The sequence below is a fragment of the Leptonotus elevatus genome, chromosome 17, assembly GCF_054856555.1.
Source record: "Leptonotus elevatus isolate MCC_2025b chromosome 17, RoL_Lele_1.0, whole genome shotgun sequence".
Taxonomy (NCBI): Eukaryota; Metazoa; Chordata; class Actinopteri; order Syngnathiformes; family Syngnathidae; genus Leptonotus; species Leptonotus elevatus.
Window position 1 is genome coordinate 15,894,753 of NC_141255.1, and position 27,609 is coordinate 15,922,361.

General features: G+C 40.9%; 1 protein-coding gene across 4 annotated transcripts in view; it reads left to right on the forward strand.

The window, feature by feature from the left end:
* The window catches only part of cald1a (caldesmon 1a), a 65,653-nt gene that overhangs the window by 20,899 nt on the left and 17,145 nt on the right, over positions 1-27,609 (forward strand). For 2 of the 4 annotated variants that reach the window (XR_015090529.1, XM_086059647.1), the window contains exons 2-6: positions 14,110-14,195; positions 21,167-21,304; positions 26,507-26,876; positions 26,950-26,982; positions 27,052-27,222. Coding sequence is in view for 3 of the 4 variants with exons in the window: in XM_086059647.1 (XP_085915773.1) it covers positions 14,110-14,195; positions 21,167-21,304; positions 26,507-26,876; positions 26,950-26,982; positions 27,052-27,222 (798 nt within the window). In the remaining variant the exon portion in view is untranslated. Of the gene's footprint in view, positions 1-12,833; positions 12,979-14,109; positions 14,196-21,166; positions 21,305-26,506; positions 26,877-26,949; positions 26,983-27,051; positions 27,223-27,609 lie in introns of those variants that run through there. The other 2 variants (XM_086059648.1, XM_086059649.1) reach the window with 2 other exon arrangements.

Here is a 27,609-nt window from a genome sequence, read left to right on the forward strand (position 1 = left end):
GGAGGGCTGCATGCACCTGGGAGATGTATGATGACCTGGGAAGTGGAGTGAAAGCAGCATCAGATAACACAAAGATCTACCCACATGCTGTGTTTTGTACAAAGCAATGATTAACACATATTGTTTGATATTTTGTGTGTGTGTGTGTGTGTGTGTGTGTGTTTTGACACATTAAATCGTTGTTCCAACATCAATTTCTTCTGCAGGCTGTCATGTCAAACTTCTAATACATGTATCAATTTGTTGTATAAATTAGGTGCTTTGTCTCTGACGATATGGTCACGCAAGATGTTATTGTGAGCATCTTTCATCAAATAATCACATGGGCTTAATGCATGCTAATCAAGAATGAGCATAGGAAAAAAGTTTTACAAAAATATGCATACATGATACGGTTATTGGAGACTACTGCCCGAAGACAGCTGGGATTGGCTCCAGCACACAATTGCGAGATAAGCGGTTGAGAAAATATGTTTTTATGTAGCCTAGCTAGCAAAAAAGCTACAAAAGAGTAAAATGTTAACCCGAAGTTCGTCCTGCAACTAACTGGTGGCATTCCAGGATCTTGAAGAGTACGCAGAAACATGCGTTATTACATGGAATTAATAAACGAGCGATTCACCGAGCGCGGTACCATGGGACAAACTTTCTTGATAGACCGCATCCAAAACAAATAAAGACAGCCGGCGTCACCACCAATGCTAAAATGTGCCATATCTATAAAACCGTCGCAGCACAAACGAAAATTTTGACTGCACAAACCAGCACTAACGCAGCACAAACGATTGGCACCATTTCGGCTCCAATCTGAACTAAACGTGGGGGCTGGATGACGTCATCACACGAAACTAAAATGTTTAATATCAATAAAACCGTTTCAGCACAAACGAACATTTTAACTGCACAATCCAGCACAAACGTAGCACAAACAAATGGACCTATTTCGGGTCCGTTTCTCAATAGATGGGGGGCTGGGTGAACTCCGGATGACCTAAAAAATAATTTATAATAACTGCAAAACAGTAATAGCACAAACTAAACTTTTTATGGCACAAACCAGCACAAACGCAGCACAAACGAAAGACAATTTCCATCAAATTTTGCGTGGGGTGGTGGGCCAACTTCACACACGTCAAAATATCATGTTTTGTCATGCGTTAACGTTGCAACATCAAAGAGAGGAAGCCTGTTTTCAATACTTGAGACTGGCCTAAAAGTACTGATTTTTGAAAAACATGAAATTTGCTATATATATATATATATATATTTTAGGGGTGGGAATCTTTGAATGTCTCACAATTCGATTCCCATTTTTGGGTCTGCGATTGGATTCAGAATCGATTTTCGATTTTGATTCAAAATTATTTGATTGACAATGATTTTTGCTTCAATCTATAGATGTGCAAGGAATTGTAATGATCTACTCCAGTCTGACTCACTAATGTTTATTACCGCGCTACTCACGGCACTTTTATCACTCAAAAGAACGGCTCCACACTGCAAAAAAACAACTTTTATTGGAATAACTTGATCGTGACTTTTTCCTTCTACTCTCTAATGTGGCTACAACTTAACAGTGTATTAGGCCGCGTGGAACCACACTGCCCCTAAGTGGCCAAATCGGGTACAACATGAACAGCGCTCCAAATAAAGGCACACACAGATAAAGGCAAGAAAAAATAATAATTTAAATAAAATTGATTTTGGGACATTTAAAATCGATTCTGAATCATACTAAATGAGAATCGCGATTCTTATGAGAATCTATTTTTGGGCACACCCTTAATATATATATGTATACATATATATATATATATTAGAGGTGTCAAACTACAAACATTTTTAAATCAGATTAATCACGTTAGAATTTTACCAATTTATACAAATATGAAGAGCACTTGTTATGTGTTAATTCTTTCAACATTTAATGTTATGAGGACGTCTTCAACATTTATTTGATCAACTTCACACTCTCATCCTCTTTTTCTAATCAGGTAATTACTTGCATAATATAAAATGGGAAAAAAATACATACATACATACATATATATACATATATATATACATATATATATATATATATATATATATATATATATATATATATATATATATATATATATATATATATATATATATATATATATATATATATATATATATATAGTCCTGATTAAATTGGTATTTCAAACAGTCCTCCTCATCATACTGTTGACTTTGTGACATCACGAGACCAAGATGACGCCACAATTGATTAACAGTACATACCTCGCCATTGTGATGCTTCAAACATGATGTTCTTAGAGGGTGGTGGCCGCTGAGCTTCAAGTGTCAACAAGCGGTTGCAACAGAGACACAGCAAGCCTGGACAAGCCACATAAAGGTATAGAAGTGGACATTTTCATGGATTTAGCGCCTGTTCAGCAAGTTGTACGAAAAGTACTGAAACAGTGAACAGGTTGACATGTACTTTCAAAAGTTGAGATCAAATTAATGAAATCATAGCTAGTTTGTTAGATTAAACTTGATGAATGATTCCATTTAGTGATATCACAATGGTGATGAAAATACGGTTTCACTACTGTTAGCACAAACAATGTATTTTTGTGAGTCCCTATTTCAAGCATAGTGCATCTTAGCTCAGCATGAGGCTTTGTAACCTCCTGGCCAACAGATGGCTACTGCTATAAACAACTTGTACTTTTTCAACGTGCATCTTTATGTGCCCATTATATGAACAATAGATTGATTCTCAGAGTGTTGACAGGCATTTTTCGCTAGCCGTCAAGCTAACGCAAGCTGTGAGGCACAAGACGAGAACCAATATCGGAACGTGGAAAACATTTAACTTGATCGCTTTGTTATGTGGTTGCACCACTGGCATCGCAGCTCATTGCATCCAAGCTTCTTGTGAAGCGTCCACAGACATGTTTGCAGTGACATGAGAACGTCAAAACATGTAGAGGGCACGAAGCGCAGTTTCATTTAAATGGAGGGCTTTTTTTTTTTTTTGGACTGAGTGGAATGTAGCTTACCAGAGTGCGGCTAAGGGTGAAACGTCTGCGCGGTGAAATAATGGGTGTGTTAGTGGTAGCGTGTACATGCATGTGTGTGTGTCAGTGGGTCCAGCGTGGCCATCAGTCACGCAGTATTGAGTGGGCGCCAACTCCAGCCACTGTGACGTTAGTGTGAGAGCGCTGCTATCGCGCTATGCACACAGCATGCAAGAAAACCTTTTCTTTTTTCCCCCCTCCTTTTTCCAAGTTTGGTTACGGGAAAGGCCGCATGTTTTCCTTCCATATTTGGTCATATGGAGCAGCACCAGCAGTGAGCAGTCGTCTTTTGATGCACTACAAACATGCCGAGTTTGTGAGGGATTTGGATGCCTTTTAGCTTTCCAGTTTAGCAGGATGCAGCATCCTTATAAAAGTTGACAATTTATGATATGAGCAGAGGTGGGTACAAGTTACATTTACTTGAGCAACTTTTTGAAAAAAAATACTTCTAAGTAGTTTTACCATACAATAATTTTTACTTTTACTTGAGTAGATGTAGATTTATATTGGACTACACTAGAGTCGTTACCCCCATTTCATACATTAAATTTACCCTATTTTTATGGCCATAAGGCGTACTTAAAAGTCTGAAATTTTCTTAATAATCGACGGCGGGCCTAATAATGAAATGCGCCTTTTGTGTGCACCGAATTCTAAAATCTGTAAATTTTGTTGTGTGGGAGCATTACCGGGGACACATTGCTTATATACATGAATTGTGGCCATGGTTCAGGACTGGCAGGCAGGGTGAGAAAGAGTCAACTGAAAGATTATATCTTGGTGCTTTTGCTTTAAGAGTTACGCCACATTTTGTGAATGGATTGTGCATGCTTGGGCTAACGTTTTTTTTTGAAGATGCCAGAATTTGCACATACAATATTTGTCTGTCTGATGACATTGTTTATTTTTTTTAAATCAGACTTTATGTTCAAGCAGTTACTCAGTTCTTTTCAGCAAATACTTTTTTACTAGTACTTGAGGGACTTTTTTGATAACTACCTTTTACTTGAGTAATATTATTTTGAAGTAGCGGTACTCTTACTTGAGTACAATTTTTGGCTACTCTACCCACCTCTGGATATCAGCAACAGAGATTCAACTTGTAATGCAAATGTCACTCTTAAAATGAAATAGGATTTTAAATTAAGGCTCTTTTTGGCTGCTCTTTATTTTGGGGAATTGGATTAGCAGTTGACCTTTGGGATTTATCATCCTGGCTGCTTTACTGTAGCGCTTCATTGTGAGACAAGCTGCAGCTGGAATTAATTATATTTTTTTATTTTTTTGGTGGGACCAAATATTTGCATTTTAAATGTTCTGTTCGAGAGCTGCTTGATGGGGGATGATGGATATGGTGTGTTGGCGCGCTGTTTTTACTGCAATTTAAGTGTGACTTTGCTCCAAGCCTGCTGTTGGAGAACATATAAACAGTCGGTCCAAGCCGGCGCAGGTGTTTTTAGCTGCCTTCACGTGTTTATTAACAAGAGCAGCTCCTCACTCACCCACTGAACGATTTGACAAGAAAAACGTCGGACTGAGTGACGAGTGACAGCGTGCAGTGAGATTAGTGGAAAATCAAACAAACGTTGCAAAAATGATGTCTCAACATTCTTTTGGTATCAATCAAATTGTAGTTTGCGTTCCAAAAACAAGGATTTGTCATTGGGAAGTTAATTAGTACTAATGAAGGCAGTTGTAGTTGTGTTACAGAGTACATGAAAAAATCTTTTGAGTTTTATTTTTCAAACTTTTGGCCATCAATCACTTGGTTGCAAACAAGCCAACATGCTAGTTAATAATTTTGACAAATTCAGTGCATCAAGTGTAGAAGAATATAAGCTTGCAGAATAGTTTTTTTTCCCCCAAGCTGGTTTCTATATAATTGTTTCCTAATTAAATTTATGGAAAGCAAGTTTCATTTGTTTAGTTTATTTCCAGAGATTTTCTAATTAAATGCGTGCATTAAATTCTCACACTTAATTCAGTATTGGCCTATGTGTGCAGTTTATCTAAATGTTTCAAAGGCTGTTAAGTAAATTTGTGTGACTGAATTGAGCCAACAGTTTGGTTAACTAAACTACAAAAGTGCCAATGATGTGTCCTCAGGTGGAGTTTCTGTTCAAATGCTATGACAATCTTAATAAAGTAGACCACAAAGAGACATTTATAGTCTATAGAAAGTTAGCCCTCACTATAGCAAGGTTGCCTTATTTTTATTGACTTTTTTTTTCCAGTACATTATCTCCGGTAAAGTAAACATCACTTGCTAATTGAATATAGCCTACCACCTGCAGTTTGAATGAATTGTACTGTAATCCAAAGGAGCTGGTTTGGAAAGAGAGGACGGAAACAGAAATTGCTTTGTTAAACAGTAACAAAGTCATCAAATCACATTCTGAAAGCCCACCACTAGTGATGGGAAAATGAAGCTTCATGAAGCACTTGTAATATTTTTTGACTCCTCTAGATGCCACTCTTGGTTGAAAGTTGCAGTGGAAATGTAATCAATTTCCTTTGCACTAGCCTTTATATTAAAACCAAGAGCACCATCTAGGGGAGTCAAAAAATATCACAAGTGCTTCATGAAGCTTCATTTTCCCATCACTAATGCTTATACTGTTACTGTATTGAAGCGTATGCATGAAACTTCTAAAATCTAAAATCATTTGTACGTCACATTCATTTGACAATGAATTATCAACAAAATATTGAAGTGTTGAGCGTAAAGAGCTGCTGTTTGGATGCCACTTTGATTTTTGAAATGTAATCTTTCGCCTGACTGATTCAGCGATGACACGTGCACGCACTGTTAATCCCCCAGCGCATCATGCAGCCTGCAGTCGTCAAAGTACAATGCATCCAAGGTATTCCATTGAGATTTTCATGCTCTTAAGTGTGTGTGTGTTTGTGATTCACTTTCACACAGCCAGACCTTATACAATATGAAACACAGTCTGGGAATGCAGGAGCCTCATTTTTCCTCAGCGAATGGAAACTTTACATCTCTCCACCTCCTCTTTTTTCTCCGCTGTCGGATTAATCGGGGTAGTTTTGGGTGTGTGGTCAGCTCCCAGCAAATCCCACATGACACCCCATTCCAAGCATTTCTTTCCCTTGGCATTTGATTTCACGTGATGTTAGCGACACCAGCGGCGACTAGACGAGTCCTCGTTGGGGTTGAAGTCTCGCTTTTTGGGACGCTTGGAAGAAAGCGTGAGCAGGAAGCAGATGGTATTGAGATCGAGCCGAGCCGTGTTGAGTTTGGCTGCCTCCGTGCGGCGTTGACAACAGAAGACATTGTGGTTGATTTTCACGCCGCCGCGTTCATATGTAGACGGTTGAAGAAGAAAGAATGTGCGTACTCCCTTATACGTGCAATATTATCCGGGCTATCATAAAAAAAATTCAAGTGTCTTTTCATATTTTATCTGCATAATAGTATGCAGTCACTGGATAAGCCTCCGTTGTCAGTGCCAAGACAGATTGGGTGGAAAAAAAATGGGCCTGACCGTATAGTCTGGATTTTTATGAGTGTGTTAGTTTTACTGTTTTGTCATACTATGTAAATAGATGACAAACTTTTGGATGAAAATGAAACGTTTAGGAATGTCAATTTGGCAGGGCCCACTTCTCTAAATCCAGAGGTGGCAAGGTCCAGAAAGTAAAAACCCTGCCACAGTTTGGCTTTAGCCCCTTGTGCTAGCTAGCTAGCAGGTAAATGAGCAACTGGGGAGCTAGCGAGGGAGCTCCTAGCTAGCACAAGGGGCTAAAGCCAAACTGTGGCAGGGTTTTTACTTTCTGGACTTGGATTTGCCACCTCTTGTCTAAATCACCCAAAATTGCTCAAGCCTCAGACTGTAAAAGCAGTGTCCCTTTAACATGAAATTTTAGGGGCCCATTTAGGGCCACGTCCTGTAAATCCACAAAGCAAATATTGACATTTCCTCATTGGCTATAAATGCATCATCTCCGTTAACGACCAATCACAGCTCACTGTTTCCTGAAGATGAGCCATGATTGGTTGTTCCCTGAGTTCTGAGCAACTGTGATTTAATATTCAGTCGACAGCAAGTGGCAAAATGGCCGCCCCATGAGATGGATAAAAATGGGTAGAATTTCCTGCTTAATTCATATTCCACGAACGCTCACTTGTTTGAGCCATGATTAATCGTTACCTATTTCCTCAGCACAGTTGATGTCATTTTCAGTCGACAAGAAGTGGAAATTTTGTTTTTTAAAGGTATTAATGAAATAATAGTTACAATACTGAAGTTATCGCATGAACTCATTCACTCGCAGCCATTTTTCCAGAAGCAACTCCCTTCACTCCTGGCTGTTTTACTGGATTTTGACTGATTTTGCAAGGCCCACAGAATATTGTGTTCTATTGCTATAAAAACATGGAACCTAACACAAAAAAGATTATTGTCTCTTCTTTCATCAGGATTTTTTTTTATATTTGTATCTGTTTCTGTTTTGCGGCAATTACCATTAGAATATAGCTAAATTTCATCATTATTCACTAATCTGTTAAAAACACTGGGAAAAAGAGCTTGTTGCAACATGGCCCTGGTTGATCTCTTATACTCTGCTGCCACCTGCTCGCCGTTTTTGTAATTACTATCATTGCTTCACTCGTTCTCTGCAGTTCAGAGGCTGCATCAATGCCTAATGTATGATCTAGCATGAAAAGACATAAACGTATAAATACGTCTTTGGGAAATTTAAAACATTTAAATTACAATGTATTTATAAGTTTTTGGGAGCAAATGAGTTAATTATAGACAAAATATTATCTTCCTATTAAAAAGAGCTCAATGAGCGAAGTATCCCTTTAAAGTTACTAGTTACACATGCGCAAGTAGATAGAAAATTTCTCTGACCTCAATTAAAATTTAACGGCAAATTGCGACAAGCTGGCGCGCTGCCAAAATCAATATTTATTCCTTCAGGCACTGGCCAACACGCACATAGGCCATGTATCTGACAAGACACACTCAAGATTAGCCAATACATCATGCAGCCCATGTGTATGTCATCCTTTTAAGTGGAGGGCGGAGAGAGCCCGATGACAAATGAAGGCCTTCGAGGCGCAGGCCGATATGGAAAGAAGGAAATATTCTGGCCGCGCCGTCCCAAAACCTCCAGTGAGTTCATGAATGCTCATCTGCGGCAGCTCCGCTCGCATGCTTGCCGAGTGCTGCATGCGAGAGTGAAGGTGCATAGCAGAGACGACCGCAACCACTCGGCCCGCGTTCCAAGCTCACCACTGTGGGCACTGATGGAAATCACATGTATGCACGTTCTTGTTCCATACGAAGCTCACAAGTCTACAGCACAGGTGTTAAATGCAAGGCACGCAGACCAGATCTGGCCCTCCTGGTCATGTGACGTTTGCTTGCCTTGACCTACCTTCCTAGGTATGTTATAGACAACTACTGTGTTAACAAATACAGTGCTGCTCAGCCTCTGGCTAGAGGCCGTCACGGCTAATTAGTGCTGTCACTATCGAATATTTTTAGAATTGATTAATCTATTGATTATTCGATTAATAGGCTTATCAGATTCATTTGAATTTTGCATTAAAGGATGCTTGACTCATTAAGCCATTTTCAACTTTTTACTGCTGAAAATAGCTCAATGATTGAAATATCTATTTAAAGTGTATTACAAACGCATTTTTTCCCCTGATGACTGTTAACCAGCGATTGGTGGTTATTTCGCATTTTGTATTGTGATTAAATAAAGGGGGGATTGATGTTGTACTATTCATTCGGTCATCGTTTTAATGTAATGAGATGATTGCAAATGTTTTCAGTCTTCAGTAATCAGTCTTCTTTCATGATGGACTACAGAAATCAGTCAACAATTACTGTTGATATGCTGAAATCAGAGGATTTTGAAGGGAAAAAAAACAAGGCTCCAAACGATTACTCTATAAAAAAATAGTTGTCGATTAATTTTCGCAATCGCTCACTTGTCGATTAATGGATTAATTTTGACAGCTCTTTGGCTTATGTTATGCTATTGGCAGTACGCCAAACTAGTTAAGGTTGAAGCTGTCTGTATTAAATATTACATAACTTATCATTTTTTTTGCATTTTATCTTATACATTACTTACTAAACAATCATCAATTGAAGTCAGAGTTCATCACGCTATCTCTGTTTAAAAAAAAAAGTGAATTTGTGACTAATATTTGTTAGAAAGTGACGCGCAGAGACACCCTCAAGTACAGTTTTGTTATGTTGTTAGCTTTCTATGCTCCACTGTCAGGAGACAACAGTACGACTATGCCTGCAGAAAACGTTTGCACAACTCAAACTGTCTCAGGAGCCTCTGCCAAAACAGCTGTTCATCCTAAGCGCCGACAGGCATGCAATAGGCCGATCGCTGCCTTTCTTCCCTCCGCTTGCTCCCTCTCCGGCTCCACTAGCCTTATCTGCTGTGCCATCGTCTTATTAGAACGACCCAATGACAAAATACTGTGCAATTACCACTGTATCTTAGCCCAATGGAAGCTTGTCGACACTTGGTTGTTGTGCGCAGTAAATTCTGTAAAGTAAATTTGACTCTATTTAGAGTGGGACCAAATAGACTCCGTTTTAGAGTCATATTTACACTTGAAAGAGAGTAAAATAAAGAATTGAGAGGAAACAATAAGTCACTCGAACTCACGACCTTCAGCTTGGGAGACAGCCGATCTACTCCCTGAGCCACGCAGCTCCTGCTGTTTGTTCATATATCGCGCGTGTCAGCTGGAATCTTCTTAACTCCAAGACCAAAAACAATGTATTTTTTTGGTCGATGTTTTTGGTCTCCTCTTGTAGGAGGGGCACAGCTCAGGTGGTAGTGTAGCAGTCTCCCAAGTTGAATGTTGTGAGTTTGTTCTTCAACCCTTGAGTGACTTTTTTTTAAATTCTTTATTTTACTCTCTTCCAAGTATAAATATGACTTTAAAACTGAGTCTATTTGGTCCCACTCTAAATAGAGAATTTACTGTGTACTTACTTATTGAAGGCCGGGAGCAGGTCACGACGGCTGTCATTACTTGCCACTTTGAAATGTCTTCACGGACGGAGAAGGCGGCTTTTGTGCCATGGTGTTGACTCCCATTTCACATAACTGGAATGCCTGTCTCCACCTGGACACCTGCTCTCCATAGTTAGTCATACTGTGGTCAATCTGTGACTTTTGGAGAATACAGATGGATGGATGGACGGACGGACGGACGGTTATCTCAGGTCAGTGCTGTGATAAAGTGCGAGCAGAAAGGAAGTGAGAGGTCAGTCTGAAGTTGAAAATTAAAATATGTCACAAGCACTGCACTGCAGGTTGCTCAACTGTGTGGAACGCCGTCTTCCCCTTTTCGTCCTCTCATTCTGCCTCTGTTAGCTTTTGTAAAAAGTGTGGGTGGTCCCTCCAGTTCTATACACCATTTTACACGCATACACAGTTTCGCTGAGGCCCTTTTGATGCAAGCCAGAGGCTTCCCCCTGGGTCCTTTGCTTAGTGCTTTCCATTTAAAAGCCTGAGATTCTTATGATACTGCATTTATTCAATAAATGTATTAAGCGTATCATTAGTTACAGTCGCAGCTGAAATACACATTTCATATTCGTGTTAAGTCTTACTATACGATTCATTTGTGTTGATCAACCTTATCTTGAGTCATTCAATTCATAACCGTATTTCATTTGGAGACATTCTGGAGTAACTAATGTGCTGTGTCTCCCTTGGCGTCCCCTATATGTAGAAGGGTGTGATTAGACCGGTGCTGTTCTGGAGGCCTTGTCACTTGTACTTAGTGTTCTGCTCTCGTTTTAATTACGGTTGCATGCGTGGCCAGCGCTAATTGGCCCTTGCCCACAGTCACAGACGACGCTATCTTAACATCCAAATATAGAGTGATTTACTGCAGCGTTGTGAAATCTATCTCCTTGTTTTCAGTCACGGCTGTTGTGTGTAATAGTGAGGAGGCGAGTGCTTACTGTACTGAGTAGTGAGGCGCTTCGGTAAAAAGAATCTTTTTAATTTACCGTCAAAATGTAGAGGGGACTGCACCGCTGTGGGAATGGTCGCAGCCGGCTTGAGTCATAGCCAATCAAAGCACTTCCTTTCACTCCCCTTTAAATGTGCACTCGAATCTCAACATGGCGAAAGCACATCGGTAGTGTTGTCACTAGGGGTGTGAATTGCCTAGTACCTGGCGATTCGATTCGTATCACGATTCGTCGGTCACGATTCGATTCGATACCGATTAATCCCGATACACATCTCTAAATTGATTATTGCGTTTTTTTACTCAAATTTAGAAAATACTCATCAGTAAACTTGTACATGTACACTGTGAGATTTGTATGAAAATGTATTTATCTGAAAATTCAGGTTGCAGTCTGTTTCATGTTAGAACAGCACTGAAATAAAATAATAAGGCTTAATGTTCCATTAATATAAAATTTTTCCATGCTTAATGTGTAAATCCTAACCCTAAGTAAAACTTTTGTTGAATATTCCCATAAAAAATTGATGTTTAAAAATCGATTCGGCCGCTTATTGAATCGATTCGAGAATTGCGAATCGATTTTTTTTTCTCTAACACCCCTAGTTACTATCGAATTATTTTAGAATCGATTAGCTCGAAAAACTCGTGAAGACATAACAAAAAAAAGTCTCACTTCTTACGTATATACCAGCGACATTCGAAAATGCTTATGTTGTGTGCCCAAAAAGGCTTTCGTCACAACAATACTGGATAAGGGTATTAAAAATATATATATTTGATTAGTGCCATCACTATCGAATATTCTTAGAATAAATTAATCTATCGATTATTCAAATTTGCAAATCAACCCTTCTGAAGTGTGCTGCTTGTGGGCACAACTACCTGAGAGTGAGAAATTCTGAGAATTGTTGCTATGAGAAAAAGATGGCCTGTAAAGCTGAGTCCATTTTGATTGTTTTAACAGCTGTATTTTACAGGAGTTAATTCTACCCGAGGATCAAAGAAAGCAGTCTTTGATTGTAAATATACTTTCTAGCTGATGATAATACATTAAGCAAAAAGTATATTTGTATCAGTTTCCATTTTGCAGCAATTAGCATTAAAATATAGCTAATTGTCATCATTATACACAAACCTGTTGAAAACAGTGGGGAAAAGAGCTTGTTGCAAGATGGCCCTAGTTGATCTCTTATACTCTGCTGCTACCTGCTGGCCGTTTTTGTAATAACTACCATTGCATCAACCATTCTCTTCATGTCAGAGGCTGCATCAAAGCCTTCTGTATGCTCTAGCATTAAAAACGTATAAATATGTCTTTGGGAGCATGACAATATTTATAATAGAACGTATTTATTTATATTTATTTTAAATTGTCACGTCAGGTATATATCTCTGAGACACTTTCATGCTTACCCACCAAATTGTAAAACAAGCGGATTGTCTTTTTAGTTCATATCCCACAAAATGAATAGCTGGCGTGTCGTGAATGAATTGCTTCAACACTGAGCCGCAATGCAGCATGACGTTGTTGATACCATAACAATGAGCCAACTGATAAATCCTGCCTGTCCTTAATACGGATGCGTGTATGCAGTGCGTAGAGAACAGGCAGACAGAAGAAGACGACAACAAGACCGGAAGTGAGGCTCAGGAGCCGAGTCATGTCCTAGGAGAGCGTTTTTCTGTGTAAACAACACAGGAAGTGTTAGCTTTGGCGATAGAGGGGGTGGGGGGAGGTTGAGGCTGGGCAAACGAGAGGCTTGAGGGGGAGACGGAAGGAGGTCATTGAGGGATAGGAGGGGGGACAAGAAGGGGAAGGGGCAGGAATTTGTCGGCGGCACTGTTGGAGAAGACATAGCTGATGAGATGCAACTGGTGTGAGAGGAAAAAAAAAACTCGTTGGCTCATTTCTTGAAGGTACTGTCGGATCCTTTTCGTTCTGCATCAACATGCTGTACCTAAATCTTGTATTTACGTGACTCCGCTCCCCACTGTTACTCCAAATGCACCTCAAGTGCTTAATTCGAGTTTGTTTTATTCTGCTCAGCCGTGCGCTGGATGTGCATGGTGGTTGAGCAGACATCATAGACGGATGACGCTCGGCCTGGCAGATCCTGGGTGGTCTCCCCGCCCAGCCGCACATGTACCCCTTGTGGGTATTTTTTAGGGAGAATGCGTTTAACATCCTGTGGCGACCTTCCGCCATTTCTGTCCAATGTCCTCCATTCTTTTCCTTCTCACTGTGATGCCCAGACGATGTACAGTGGAACCTCAGTTTAACACTGATTGGGGGAATTGGTCAGGTAGATACGACAATGCTAAGCTAATATCCATGTCAATTACTTATGATGGGAGCATCTCCACTCCCAACATGGCTGCCAGTGCCACAATAACACGCTGTAGCCTGCTCCAGTCCACTGTTTACGACAAGAGCAGCGCAAAGTGGAAAACGTGATCAGTCTGTGTCTGTTGACGGCACCACAGCACCGTTTACTGGCACCATGATGAATTGCGGCCAATTCCAGAACAGACTTAAACAGCTCTCTTAGATGGGGCGTTTTGAGTGGATTGGACACTTTTCTCTCCCTTCCATTAGGGATGCACGATAATGCTATTTTCAACGGATACGATAAACCGATAGTTTAGAAAGTGCCGATGTCGATAATGTCGATAACCGGTAGTAAGCTGATAATTGATTGCACAATTAACTTGAATACAAATATAGTTTTGAGTCTTTCTATAAATCTTTAACATGTACAAATACATTGAAACATTGTGTGAAGGAACATGAAGCTGAATTTTGTTGATATCTCTGCTTCAAAGACAACCAGTAACTCATCTTGAGTTTGCCAAAAAGAGATGTTTAAAAAATGCAACAAAAAACTAAGGGTAACACTTTGAGGAGACATAAAATTGGTCAATAATTGTTGATAATTATTGGCGGATTTCTTTATTATCTGGTTTATCTGTTTGACGTCAAATTGGTCGATAATTGCCGATAATAACTCTCGCACAAATATAAAAACACTTTTTTTGGTCACTTCCCAGGATACAACCATGGATGAAATGGACTTTGAGCGGCGCCGGGAGTTGAGGAGGCAGAAGCGGGAGGAGATGCGCCTGGAGGCTGAACGGTAAGACTCCTGATTTTGATGTTGTCTCAAAATGTGTTCCGATGATGTCCTTGGCTGGATGAGAGCCAGCTCACAGGCCGCTGTCATTTAGGATCTTCCTACTTAGGGAAAAATTCCTCAGGCCGTGTTGCGGAGCGAAGCTGCTTGTCAGAGTACCTCTTCTGATGTTGGTGCCAATTTGGACAAGAACGGCGCCAGTGTTGTTTTAAAAGCTCAAGGCCTCCTTGAAGTCTTTTTAAAAGCATAGTTTGGCAAACATTGTCTCCCCGCAGCCTGGGTTGTAGAAGGAGAAAAAAAAAGGTTGATAAGCAATCAGATAAGCAATGTGATGACCTTTAAGTGGGAACGCTCAATCATGCCCTCCCGCTCGTCTTCCAGTTTTCTCTCCCAGATATGGAGGCCCTCTCTTTGATTCAATGGGCAAAATTGATTAGACTAAAGCCCATTCCAACAAGTGATTGAGCGGTAATGTGCCAAACGCGGGCATAAGATTCTAAATTTTTCTTAAAATCGTGAGAACAATGTGCAAAGGTATTTTATAGTTTTTTTTTTCTTTTAACGAAAGTTTCCTCATCAGTTCCGCAGCCTTAGGCCACTTGGGAAAAGTTTGATAAGGATGTAGATAACAGCCAAGGTCATCCGTCGAATTGGCCAAAGTATAAAAACACCTTTAAAGTGGAAGTCAACCTTCAACATTTCTGGACAATAATATGTTATATGTGACCTCACTAGTCTAAACATAACATTCTGATTAATAATACATTTGGGAAATAAATAAATCCATCTGTTTCTATCCCTTTCAGGGGGCGGCCATTTTGCCACTTGAAGATGACATCACAGTTGCTGAGGGCTCAGGCAACGACCAATCACAGCTCACCTGTTTTCTGAAGCTGCACTGTGATTGGTCATTACCTGAAACCTGAGTAACTGTGATGTCATCTTCAGTCGACAATAAGTAACAAAATGGCCGCCCCCTGAGATGGATAAAAAGGGCTGCATTTTGCTGCTTAACTCATATTCTACTAACGCAATATTAACCAGAATACCACATTTATGCTGCATAGAACATACAAAAACAAAAAAAATGGGGTAACTTCCCCTTTAAAGTGGAACATTCTCCCTTGTAACGCAACATGCATTGCTATCATGTGTATTTATTATAGCATATGGATATTATATATCAGAGCTGTATTTGCTGAGATGATTGAAGTTGAGGTTGGGAACATTTTCAGAGACCAAAATTGGATGGCTTGGATAGTAGTAAACATCAAATGTTGACTTGGCGGGCTATGCTTCAGTAATAACTGAAATGGCAGGTGACAAGCTGTTCCTGTTATTGATAAAAAAATATATATATATAAAAAAAAAAAAAGATTACATCTCCACATTTCTTCCATTTCTGCCAAGATATCGAAGCATGTATTTACACAACCTCCCTCGGTTGGACTAGTCAAAACCACATGTTGTTGTGTTGGAAAGCTTTGTATGCAACATTTGAGTCCACCCATTCAATTAACCGTTGAGTGTGTTTGGAACCGATGCCGAAGTTTTGACGAAGCCCATTCCCTTTTATGCAGCCAAGTTTTTGCTCTGCTGTCTTCTATCAAGGCCCAGTTGTAAGAAAGCCATGGCTAGTCACTCAACTCCAAAGTCCAGTCCCAGCCTGTCAATTGATCCAAGTCATTTTCAACCTCAGTGAAAAGCCATCATGCTTCACAGCGCCTTAGACGAGCCATCAGTCTGCTGTTGAGACTTTCTGTGCAAAAAAAGCAGCAGCCCACCAATCACGGCCAAGAGGAATCCAGCTCCGCGGAGGCGCGTCATACCTATGATGTCGTTCTCAGGGTCGCCGCGAAAAGCATGCGAGCATCGGTTGCGGCGAATGCCTTTTCCCTTGTCTCGTGGAACTTCTGCGTCTTTTAGGAGGTGAAATTATCAAGGTCAAACCAGGAAACGGCACACCTGCCCTCCCTTGCTTGAACAAAGCTACAGGAAGTAGAAGGGAGCACTTAGTCCAGTTTGTGGCAGCGTGTTGCGTTCATGTACTTTGTCATATTTTGATTTCACCTGTTGATTCAGAGCAACAATGCTAAATGAAATATAAATACGTTCTATTTTAAATATTACCATGCTCCCAAAGATGTATTCATATGTTTGTTTGTTTTTTATGCTAGAGCATACAAGGCTTTGATGCAGCTTCTGAACTGAACTGAATGCTTGAAGCAATGGTAGTTATTACAAAAACGGCCAGCAGATGGCAGCATAGTATAAGAGATCAACCAGGGCCATGTTGCAAAAAGCCTTTTCCCCTACTGTTTTAAACAGATTTGTGAATAATGATTAAACATAGCTATATTCTAATGCTAATTGTTGCAAAACGGAAACTTTTTTTTCCTGATGAAAGGGAGAAACTAATCTTTCTTTTGGTAGGTTCCATGTTTTTTTATAGCAATAGAACACAATATTCTGTGCTTGCAAAATTAGTCAAAATCCAGTAAAACAACTGGGAGTGAATGAGTTAAGTTAGTAATTAATCTGAAAACATGAATTGCACTTAAATTTTTTTTAACTATACTCGCCACAGAACAGATGTTGATTGTTAAATGTGGGTTTTGCTTGCCAAAGTTCTCTTCAACTTGTACTGACTAACCAATCAGAGGACATTGAAATGTTGACACGCGTGGAGACCAATCTGAAATCTGATTGGCTACAGTCACAGTCACATTGCTGTAATAGTTTTGCAGTCAATTACATTGGCCGGTACTACTTATTATGGCAGATTATATTGACATAATGCTGGATGCTGAAATTTGATTGGTCCATTTTTTTTTTAATTTGACCAAAAAAACAAAACATCCCCTTGTAGTGGAAGCAGTGCTGTCAAGGGAAATGCTACAAAATGAAGAGAATGGACTGTTGGGGATAAATGAAAACAATTTTGTGGATGAAGTTGTAAATGTAGGTCAGTGCTGAAAGTGTTTAGGCCTGCGGAGAATGCCTTGCGGACTTATGGAAGAAAGGACGCAATGCAGCTGCAGCACTTGGATTTATCTAAATATTGACGTACTGCTTATAGATAGAGATATGGAGTCTGTCACTTTCCTTTTTTGGAACTTTCTGGAAGCGTTTCCTTTCGTTCATCTCCACTCCATCCCACGACGCTGTCCTGCTCTTTTTGCAAGCTGTTCCACTTGTGCATCTCCCACTCTCATTGTCATGTCCTCATCCGCTTCATCTCCTTTTCCCACTCAGTCTTATAGCCCCTCCCCTTGCGCATCACCTCAACTCCCCCTTTAGTTTGTGATCTCATGCTTCCATTTTAATCTCTAGCCCTTCCCTTTCTCTCATTCTCTCTCACACACACCCATGTCACACCACTCCTTTCCTCTTCCTCTACCCCTTCTCCTCGTCCTTTTCCTCTTTGTTCGCAACACACCGCTGCTGCCCTTCCACCTGTGCGATCCAGGAAGGGCTGAGGAAATAACACCCATCCTCCGTGAATGACCCTGACTATGTGTGCCGCTTCCAAATATGGTCTGGTTTAGTTCTGACAGGAAGTGAAAATGACATGGGAAGGGCAGGATGTGAGTTGTAATAACTGCAGACCTCCACCAAGGCCAAACCACCTTCATGGATGTGCCTCCATTTTGTCATTGGAAGTCATTGTCATTACAAGCGGTGATAAAATCAAACCCTGGTGGAGGTAATGAATTCAATAAGAGGATTTAGGGGATTTCTACCAGAGAGCAGAATGAGCGAGCCAGTCGGCAGCGTGGTTGCGGTTCTTCGGATAGGAAATCGTCCAGGGAGTCCAGCGTGGGAATGGGTCAGCATTTCTGACAGCCCAAGCCCCGCCTCCCTTCCCCTCATGGTTCCTCCCTCCTGCTCTGTAGCCGCTTGCATTTTTACTTTTTCCTCTCCTACCAAGTAGGGGTGAAAAAGTCTTTTCTCCCGGGCTTTCCCCCCTAAATGGGTTTTGCTCGCATAACTGCGATGCTATGCCGCAAGGAAAATATTTAGACATACTTGTGCCTATTAGAAGGAGCACATCCCTCCCCCCCTTTTTGGGGGGGGAATCGTATATTTTGCCTGTACAGGACGTGTCGTTTTATTAACAGTTTGGGCTTAAACGAATGACGCTGTGCAGGAAAGGGTGTCGACCGCCTGTGATGACATCAGCAGAATATTCCCTTTTCCGTTATTATCATGCTCACCTCTTAACCTTTCTCATTTTTCATTTCTCTCCCATTCTGTCTTTTTCTTCTCTCCTCCCCCTTCCAAGAGGCTCTGCAGCAGAACGCTGATGGAGTTTGGGGCCTAAGTAAGGAAAATGGGATATTAAAGCGGGGCTCTCATTGTGTGAGCGCCCTGATTGACAGGAATGCTAATTCAGCTTTTAGAAGTTTGTTCTCCTACCGAGGAATCTTGAACCCTGGGTTTGTCGCCGCCTGCCGCCAAGGACTCTTTTATTCCATTTTTAGCTGTTGCCTCCTCTTTCTCATGACATTTGCTGCCGTTTTCTGGGACAGCACAGTCCTGCGGGAGTTTAGAAAGTCATGTTTGCCATGTTTTGTGTGTGTGCGTGCGTGCGCGTGTGGATATGACATGCACAAGTCACATTTTAATTAGGTTATTTGTACATTGAGGGGTAGTTGAAGTGGATTTGAGATTACAGCTTTTGCCCCAGTACACAAAGCACAGTTGGAAGTTTTTTGTGCTTCTTTTATTGTATAGTGAATCTTCTTATGATTTTACTCCTCTACTCATCTTCATGACATCACAGTAGGCTAGTGGGGCTGCATAGAACATATTACTAAGGAAATGTTTTGGTTGACTTTAGTTTCCCTTAAACACCAACATTTTCCACCAAACCCTATACTTCCGTCTAACGAATGTATGCTAGCTTAATGCTAACATGCAATGAGAAAAACCATAGACGAGCTAACTGAAACTAGCATTGATGCTAAGGTGGTTAAACAACTCGGGCTTAAAACTGCTGGGTAAAAAGTAACCCAAAGTCTTTAGTGTTACCCACTAAGTTGTCCAACCACCACCACCATTTTCTAAGAATTGTTCCATGAAAATTACTTCAACTTATTCCCCAACAAAACTGTCCAAATGGCAACCAGCTTTAGTTGTTCAGCCCACCCAAATCCAATCTTCAACTCAATCTGCTGGGTCGAAAATAATGAACCGAAGGCACACAACTTAAAATTCTGACGTGTGTATCCTGTAAAAAAAAAAAAAGTTTAGCAAACATTGAGCCACAATATAGTAGGGATCGATAACAATATCATGATATCGCGATATTAAAACTGCCACAATATCGTCGTCGTCATGTCACGATATTAAAAGCAGCACATCTGTAAATAAAAAATAAAAATACAATTTAAAAAAAGCCAGGTTGATTTCCATTTGTGCAGTTCTAGCACCCTTTAGTGGCAATTTTTTGTGCAGTTTAATTTTTAAAAGGGATGTTTTGGCCCTTTTATGTTTAAAATCCACGCTAATGGTCAGATGAAGGGAATTGTCATTGTCTTGGGAACCAAGTCAATATGTGGAGGAACTCAATGTGTGCATGCATTAGTTTTTCATTCCATCAATATTAAGTGTTATTAGATATTGTAGGTTGTTTATATGCATTGCTGCCATGTACAAAAGCATAATATTGTGCTTTTTTTTTAGTATGAGCTATTTTTTTACAATATTGTGACCTTTTTTTTAATATTGCCAACTTCCCCACAATATCGTGAAAATGATCCAATTGTGATGTTTGGATACCGCTACAATTTCCTTGTAGGTTAATCATTGGCCGGCTGACGTGACTGTCGCGCTTGTGTTAACGGACTGGTCTGCTCTGTTTTGACAACATTCCTCATCATGAGGTAAAGAGATGGAGGGGAAGCGCTAGCTGACGAGCTGCAAAAGCTCACATCAAGCCAAAAGCGGCTTTGGTGCGGCTCACCACACATGTTGCAATTAACATGTAACGGCACGCTCGGCCGCCCCAGCTCAAAGGCGCTCGTGTGATGTTAGGTAGCCGTGTGCTCAGCGGAGGGAGTGTAAAGGTCAGGCGGGCCGACGCAGATCAAGCATGGAGCCAACTTGGCCCGTGTCAGGTGGCCGGAAAAACAACACTTGGCTGTTGAATGTTTTAGGATGTTGAGGGTGGCTGATATCTAACATCAAGTAACATTGAACATTGTCAACATTGAACCCTGTACTCATTTCTGTAAGGGTTTTTAAAACAGATTTTACAGAAGAAAATGTTACATTTATAAGGGATGAGTAATTGAATTGAAAAGTATATTTCTATCTGTTTCATCATGATTCACTTATCTGTAACAGTGGGGAAAAGAGCTTTTTTTGCAACATGGCCCTGGTTGATCTCCTATACTCTGCTGCCACCTGCTACCGTTTTTGTGATACATACCATTGCATCAACCATTCTCTTCAGTTAAGAGGCTGCATCAAAGCCTTCTGTAGGCTCTAGCATAAAACAAACATTTGAAAAAAAACGTATGAGTTAAAAGGTTTATAATTGGCAACAAAGCAATCAACCTATTCACACTGCACTTGGTTTTCTTGGTGTCCTTAACCATCTTTGGAAGTGCAGCAGCCTAAAAACTAGAGACGTACGATACCACTTTTTTCAGACCGATACCAAGTACCGATTCCATTAGTACTTTTGATGCATAACACTTCCCTCAAAAAACAATGACAGATACTTTTAAAGAAGGACATACGGTATATCCCAATATGGCATTTTTCCTAAGATTGTATGAAATTAATGGCAAAAACAGTGTTAAAATAACACTGCTGACAGCATATTTGATCGAAGACTGGAAATTTAACACTGACCAATTTGCTGTGTACAGTCCAAAAGTGAAATTTACAGTCCAAATGAGGAGTTGAACCATTTTGACGTTTCAGCTTCTGGTCTCTTGATTCCTCCACCTGTCCTCTGCCAGGTTGTCTAGGAACGACGATGACGAGGAGGAGGCGGCCCGCGAGAGAAGGCGCCGGGCCCGCCAGGATCGGCTGAGGGCCAGGGAAATGGAAGAGTCCAGCGGGCAGCCCGACAGTCTGGTCGTGACCAATTGCCACAGGTGACCAAGTACTGCCAAAAAAAAAAGACTTCAGACGACAGTGAGCAGTCGAAACAGATGGCCTGGTGGATTTTTTTTTTCCAGCAGAAATAGGAGCTGTCACTCTTGGCATCCTGTGCAGCTACTGAGGTTTTAGCTCACCTCTAAATAATGCAAGAGAGTCCCTCATGTGTGAGATTAAGAACACAGATCACATTTGTACATGGTTTTACTGCCTTTTTGTTCATGTGTGGTTTATTTGGAGGACTGGCTATCTCTGACCTCAATTTGACGATGAACAGTCCTATTTTTATTTGAAGTTGCCATGTGCTGACGCAGCCATAGGAGGACGAGAGCAGGACGTAGAGCGAAAGCCTCGCCATGGCCAGCTGTTGCGGCCTTTTTCTCAAAAGATACGGTGGCTAGTTATTGGGCCAGTCGACTGCTATCTTCCAGAAAAGCGCTATTCATCCTGCCGTTTCTTAAATCCAACATTTCTACTTTAAAAGTATTTTCGGCCTGACCCGTAGTTTTATTTTCAAACATTTCTGTGGCGAGGACCTGTCAATGGAGCCAAATTGTCAGCGTTTGGTCCACACCACAGAAATGTCTGCTCCTGGCTCTCCGGACTTTGATTTCTTTAGCAGCACTTGTTTTCATATCAACCAAGTATTGTTATTTCTTTTAAAAGCTGTTATTTGAGGCACTAGAGCGAGGTGCACACATTTTCAATGTCTTTACCGAGACCCCACACATGACGAGGCAAGTGTACTTGACAAGGCACTACACACACACACACACACACACACACACACACACACACAGAGACATCTCTAGCGACAATCGTCCTCCCCCCAACTCCCAAATATGGAGTGTAGTAACAAAATGAACCTGTGAGGGGCAGCATAGTGCCACAGAGGGTCCAGACAGCCTGTAAATATAAAACGAATAGTTGAAGAAATAGAAGTCCATTTTATGCAATTCAGGAAGGATCAATTTACTTATTTCATCTTAACTCATTCTCTGCCATTGACGCCTATAGACGTCAAAAATTCATTTTAACTAATTAATTTAACAGAGTATGAAAACCTAGAAAAAAAAATATTGCACATTTAGAACAGATATAAAATTTGTTAATCATGAGTTAACTAGTAAAGTCATGCGGTTAATTACAATTAACAATTGGGCTGGGGAGGAGTTCTGGTGGGGGGTGTCTGGTCGGTGCTGGATTTCACCTTCCTTGGTTTTCTTTGGTCCCCTCGGGTCTCCTGGTGTTCGGTTTAGGTGAACGGTATGAGATTTTTTCTAATAGGTTTTCTGGTGAGCTAACAAATACACGCACGCACGCACGCACGCACGCACACACACACACACAAAAAAAAATAAATATATATATATATATATATTTATAAAAAAAATAAAATAAAAAAAAGAGCAATGATGATGACATTTCCGAATGAACAATACTGAGCTCTTAAAAAGAAAAAAAAAAAGAAAAAAAAATTACAATTAAAAAAAATTATCACCTGACGCCTCTAATTTTTAATAAGCTTTTCTTCTTTAAAAAAATTAAATTAAAAAAGAAAAGATTATTAAAAATTAGGGGTGTGAGGTGATTACAATTTTTCATAATCGTAATTAATCACATGACTTCACTAGTTAACTCACGATTTGATATCTGTTCTAAATATCCCCCCCAAAAATTCTAGGTTTTCATTCATGAATTTTTTACGTCTATAGCCGTCAATGGCAGTGAATGAGTTAAAAGACTTTAACTCTTTGACTGCCAGACGTTTTCAGAAAAGGGATGCCGTCAGTGCCAGCCGATTTAAGCATTTTGACTGATCTTTCAAGGTCCACAGAAAATGTTCTGTTTGGACTATGGAAACACACGTACTACCAAATGAAAGATTGGACTTTCATCTTTCATCAGAAAAAAAAAGTTTGTTTCTACCTTATTCCGTTCTTTAGTAATCAACAATAGAAAATGGTTAGTTTGACCCAATTTCGCCTGTTTTGGACCAAAATACGGAGAAATCAAGCTTTTAGTGAAACGATATTATTTCATGCATTCTAGTGAATTTTACACTTCTTTTTGTCCATGAATGATGCCACAAACACCTAAATAGTGCTTTACTTCTATAAAACACTACCACCAAGAATGAAAAAGTGTTTTTTGATAGCAAAATATGTTTATTTACATTCAACAGTGTAACAATTTGACAACAATTTGGCAAACTATTTACAAATGTGTGCAACTGTGGTGCTATTTACAAATATGTGGATGTTTCAACGACAGTTTTTCTTTTTGTAACACTCTCCTGCGTGCAAGAAGACGCAACAGCATTTGCACAACAGATTGCCTCTTCGCGTGCTCCACTTTCTTGCAGGCCGTTTTTTCCGGGGAATAGCAAGTATATACTGCAGTGTGTGTTGCCATCAAGTCTAATATCAGGATCATGCTACGGTTTCGTTACGTCTCGCTTCCTCGTGTCCTTCAGTTGCTACACCGGGTTGTAAGAGATGTTTTGATCCATTTTATCCACTCCATTCATGGTGGCATCGTAGTCCAGAAACAGTGTCTTCTCCGTGATCAGACTGTACCCGCTCCTCCGATGAATATGCATTGGACTCGGGGTACTCTTCATTGTCCGACAAAATGTCCACATGTGAAAGCTCCGGCGTTAGCAGCGGTAGCCGCGCTTAGCCGGTGAGGCTTACTACGTGATCATAACAGTCGCGTCAAGGCTTCCAACTTTGGCGTCAAGCTCGGAGTCATCATCATCATCATCATCAATCTGCATTGGTCGATGCCAACTCTCCATCGCCCGATCGAATGTCCGATTGTGTAGAAGTACCCGGTCGGCTATTGTGCGCGTTTTCCGGCCTTAGCAGCGCTAGCCGCGCTTAGCCGGTGAGGCTTACTACGTGATCATAACAGTCGCGTCAAGGCTTCCAACTTTGGCGTCAAGCTCGGAGTCATCATCATCATCATCATCAATCTGCATTGGTCGATGCCAACTCTCCATCGCCCGATCGAATGTCCGATTGTGTAGAAGTACCCGGTCGGCTATTGTGCGCGTTTTCCGGCCTTAGCAGCGCTAGCCGCGCTAGCCGTGCTTAGCCGGTGAGGCTTACTACGTGATCATAACAGTCGCGTCAAGGCTTCCAACTTTGGCGTCAAGCTCGGAGTCATCATCATCGTCGACATCAATGCGCTTTTTAGTATTGATTGATGCTTTCCGTCTTTGAAAAAAATGCTCAAGCGTGAGCTGCTTGCAACCGGTTGATTGGTCAGCCATTGTGGGCTTCATCAGCCATTGTCTCCTCAACACTCTAGCTCCGCCTGACGTCTTCTACTGACGCCCACGGTGGGCGGCCCATCCAACCTTGTGCAAAGAGAGTCTTCGCTGCCCTCTAGGGGCCAAAACGAGTCTTTTACTAATCAGATCTGCCTGATACTTTCAGCACAGCTGCCCAAGGCTTTCCTGCACCCGTTTTCAAAAACAAAAAAAACAAACATAGGGGACGTCTTTTAACGTCCTCGGCGCCCTTCCCTAGGTTTATGCTAAACGTTTTATAACGTTTATGGCGGTCAAAGAGTTAAAGACCATGAGGAAGTGTAACTTTTTTTTTGTTGGGTTTCATACCAGGAAGCGTGGTGGATTTGACCTGACAGACCTACAAAAGATGAAACGTTGCAATATAAAGAGACTATATAAAATATATTTTAAAATGGTTTTACCCCACCCACATACATTAAACACATTTATTTAGACATCAAATATGTCAATTCATGTATGTAAAAATGAGGGCTGTCACTTTATTACACTGTACTTTTAACAAGTACTCAATTATTTAGTAGTCACTGATACCGATACAAGAACCAATACCACTAGTGTGTTTGATACATGAAATTTTCAAAAGAAAACAATGACAGATTATTCTAAAGAAAGACCTTTATTTCACAATGTAGCATTTTAACAACTTCCAATTTCTAACTTGTTAATTTAATACTGGTAGTTGAGTTGAGTTGAGCTGAATTGAGTTTAGTTTATCTCAAGGGAAATGTGACATTAAAACAACATTACAAAGGCTGCACCAGATACAGCACTATGCTAGTTTCCATCTGTTGTCCCCAGGCCTGGTATCTTCCAGATACCAATACCTGCTAAACATTAGGGATGTAACAATAACCATAATATCGTGATATTGCCATACTAAAATTGCCACAATATCATCGTCGTCATGCTACGATATTTAAAGCACCACATCTCCATCTAAAAACTGTACTTTTCTCCTGCTTCAGCCAAGCACAGCATTATGAACTACATAGACTATGACACTTTACGCTGCTGAGCCAATAGTAACATACACTGTGCATTGTTTACAAAGTAATTCAAGATGGCGGAGGGCGGCGACCATACTGGCATTGTGGCATGAATATAGCAGAAAACTTAGAGCTATTTTGAGCTTCTTCTTTTTTTTTAACTGTCAACACCATCACAATATGATAATTATCGTATCATGAGGTTCATATTGTGATAATATCGTAGTATTGTAACTAGGGGTGCGCTGATCGATCGGCCGGCTGATCTTAGTTTTGGGGAATGTGATTGGCCGATCCCTTAAATATAAACCGATCTTTTCCACAGATTTCATCTCCCTCCTCAGAGGACAAGCTTTTCATTTTTATTTCAGAGAACTACTTAAATTGCAGTTGAAACAACCCGTTTGTATTATTTCACAGATATTGTTCAATGTTTTCCAATAAAAAAAAATCGAGATCAGTAACATCGGGATTGGCAGGTCAGACTTTTTTTAAAGATTGGAGATCGGCCAGAAACCTAATTGTAACCTAGTAAACATGTGTATTCAAACACGGAAGTGTTCCCAAACAAGGAGGTATGAGGGTTGGGCCCGATACCCAGTCTTACTCGCGACGGATACTGGTGATCGTATTCTGACCAGGAACTAGAAATTACCAGAATAGAAAAATTCCATTAATTTCCTTGTATGTATCAAAAGTACTACTGGTATCAGAACTGAAAAAAAAAGTGGTATCAACCAGCTCGAGAAGGTATGTTAGCTTAATGCTAACAAACAATGCGAACTGTCATAGGAGGGCTGACGTAAATTAGTACTAGATGTTCCGGTCATTCTTAACTTTGAAAATAACTGCTGTCTTCTTGACTCAAATGTTTGTATTTTGTCCCCCGCCAGTGTGACAGAAAGCATGCCATTGAGCAGCTCCTTCGGTGGCGAGGACGAGGACCAAGCGCTGGTGGAACGAGTGGCCAGGCGCGAGGAGCGCAGGCAGCGTCGCCTGAAGGAGGCGCTGGAGCGACAGAGGCAGCCGGACGAGTCGGAGGGCCACGACGGCGGCAGCGTGGACAAGATCAAAACGGCGCAGGAGGAGGAGGAGGAGGAGGAGCAGAGATCTTCCTCCTGGCGTCGGGAGAAGATGTACAGCTGGAGGGTGGAGGAGAAGCAGCCGGAGGTGGCCAGAGATGAAGAGGACGCTGCTCCCGAGGAGGAGGAGGAGGAGAAAGTGATGGAGGAGAAGCCAAGGAGATCTTACTTAAGAGAAGAGGTGCGTCATCTGTTTATTAGCTCTTTTGTAAGGGTTTGACTCAATAACAGGCCATTTGATGATGTTCTGCTAGGAATCAACTGACCAAGCTAACATAGAAAAGCAGGTATGCACACGCAATCGAGTTCCTGTGTGTTCCGTACGAGCTTGAGTTTGTAATGCCCCTTTTTCATAGGAGCATGCAGAGGAAGGAAGTCGTTCAGTAGTCAGTACAAATCAGGCCGAGTCAGCAGACGTAGTGGCTGAAGAGGCACCCTGGGGCGCTTTTATAGACATCAGAACGCACTTAGAAGAGAAAAATCGCAACAATGGGCTGTGGCAAATGCTGCACTCGCAGGACGATCAGGTATCTGACACGTGGTAAGACCAGTTTGACTAGACGTGTCCAACGCAAGCACGCGCTCACTCTGGGAAATTTCAGTGGCATCTGTGAACAGATATTTCCACACGTAAAAATACAGTGAACCCTCGCGATACCGCAAATGATCCACCGATGTAGCGCCGATGTTTAAGATATTGTTGGTTGTATGTTAAAACTGTGTGACCTGACAAAAGTGTTTATTTGTGGAAAATCATCTCTCCCTTGGCTGGTTATTTAACTGCACTTAGTATCAAAAGTTGAAAAGAAGAAATTGGAAAGCGCTCTCCTTCATGTCAAAAGATGCTGTTGCTGCAACCACCAGCATCAAAATCACCAATCAGAAATCAGAAAAAAAAAGAAAAGGAAAAAAAA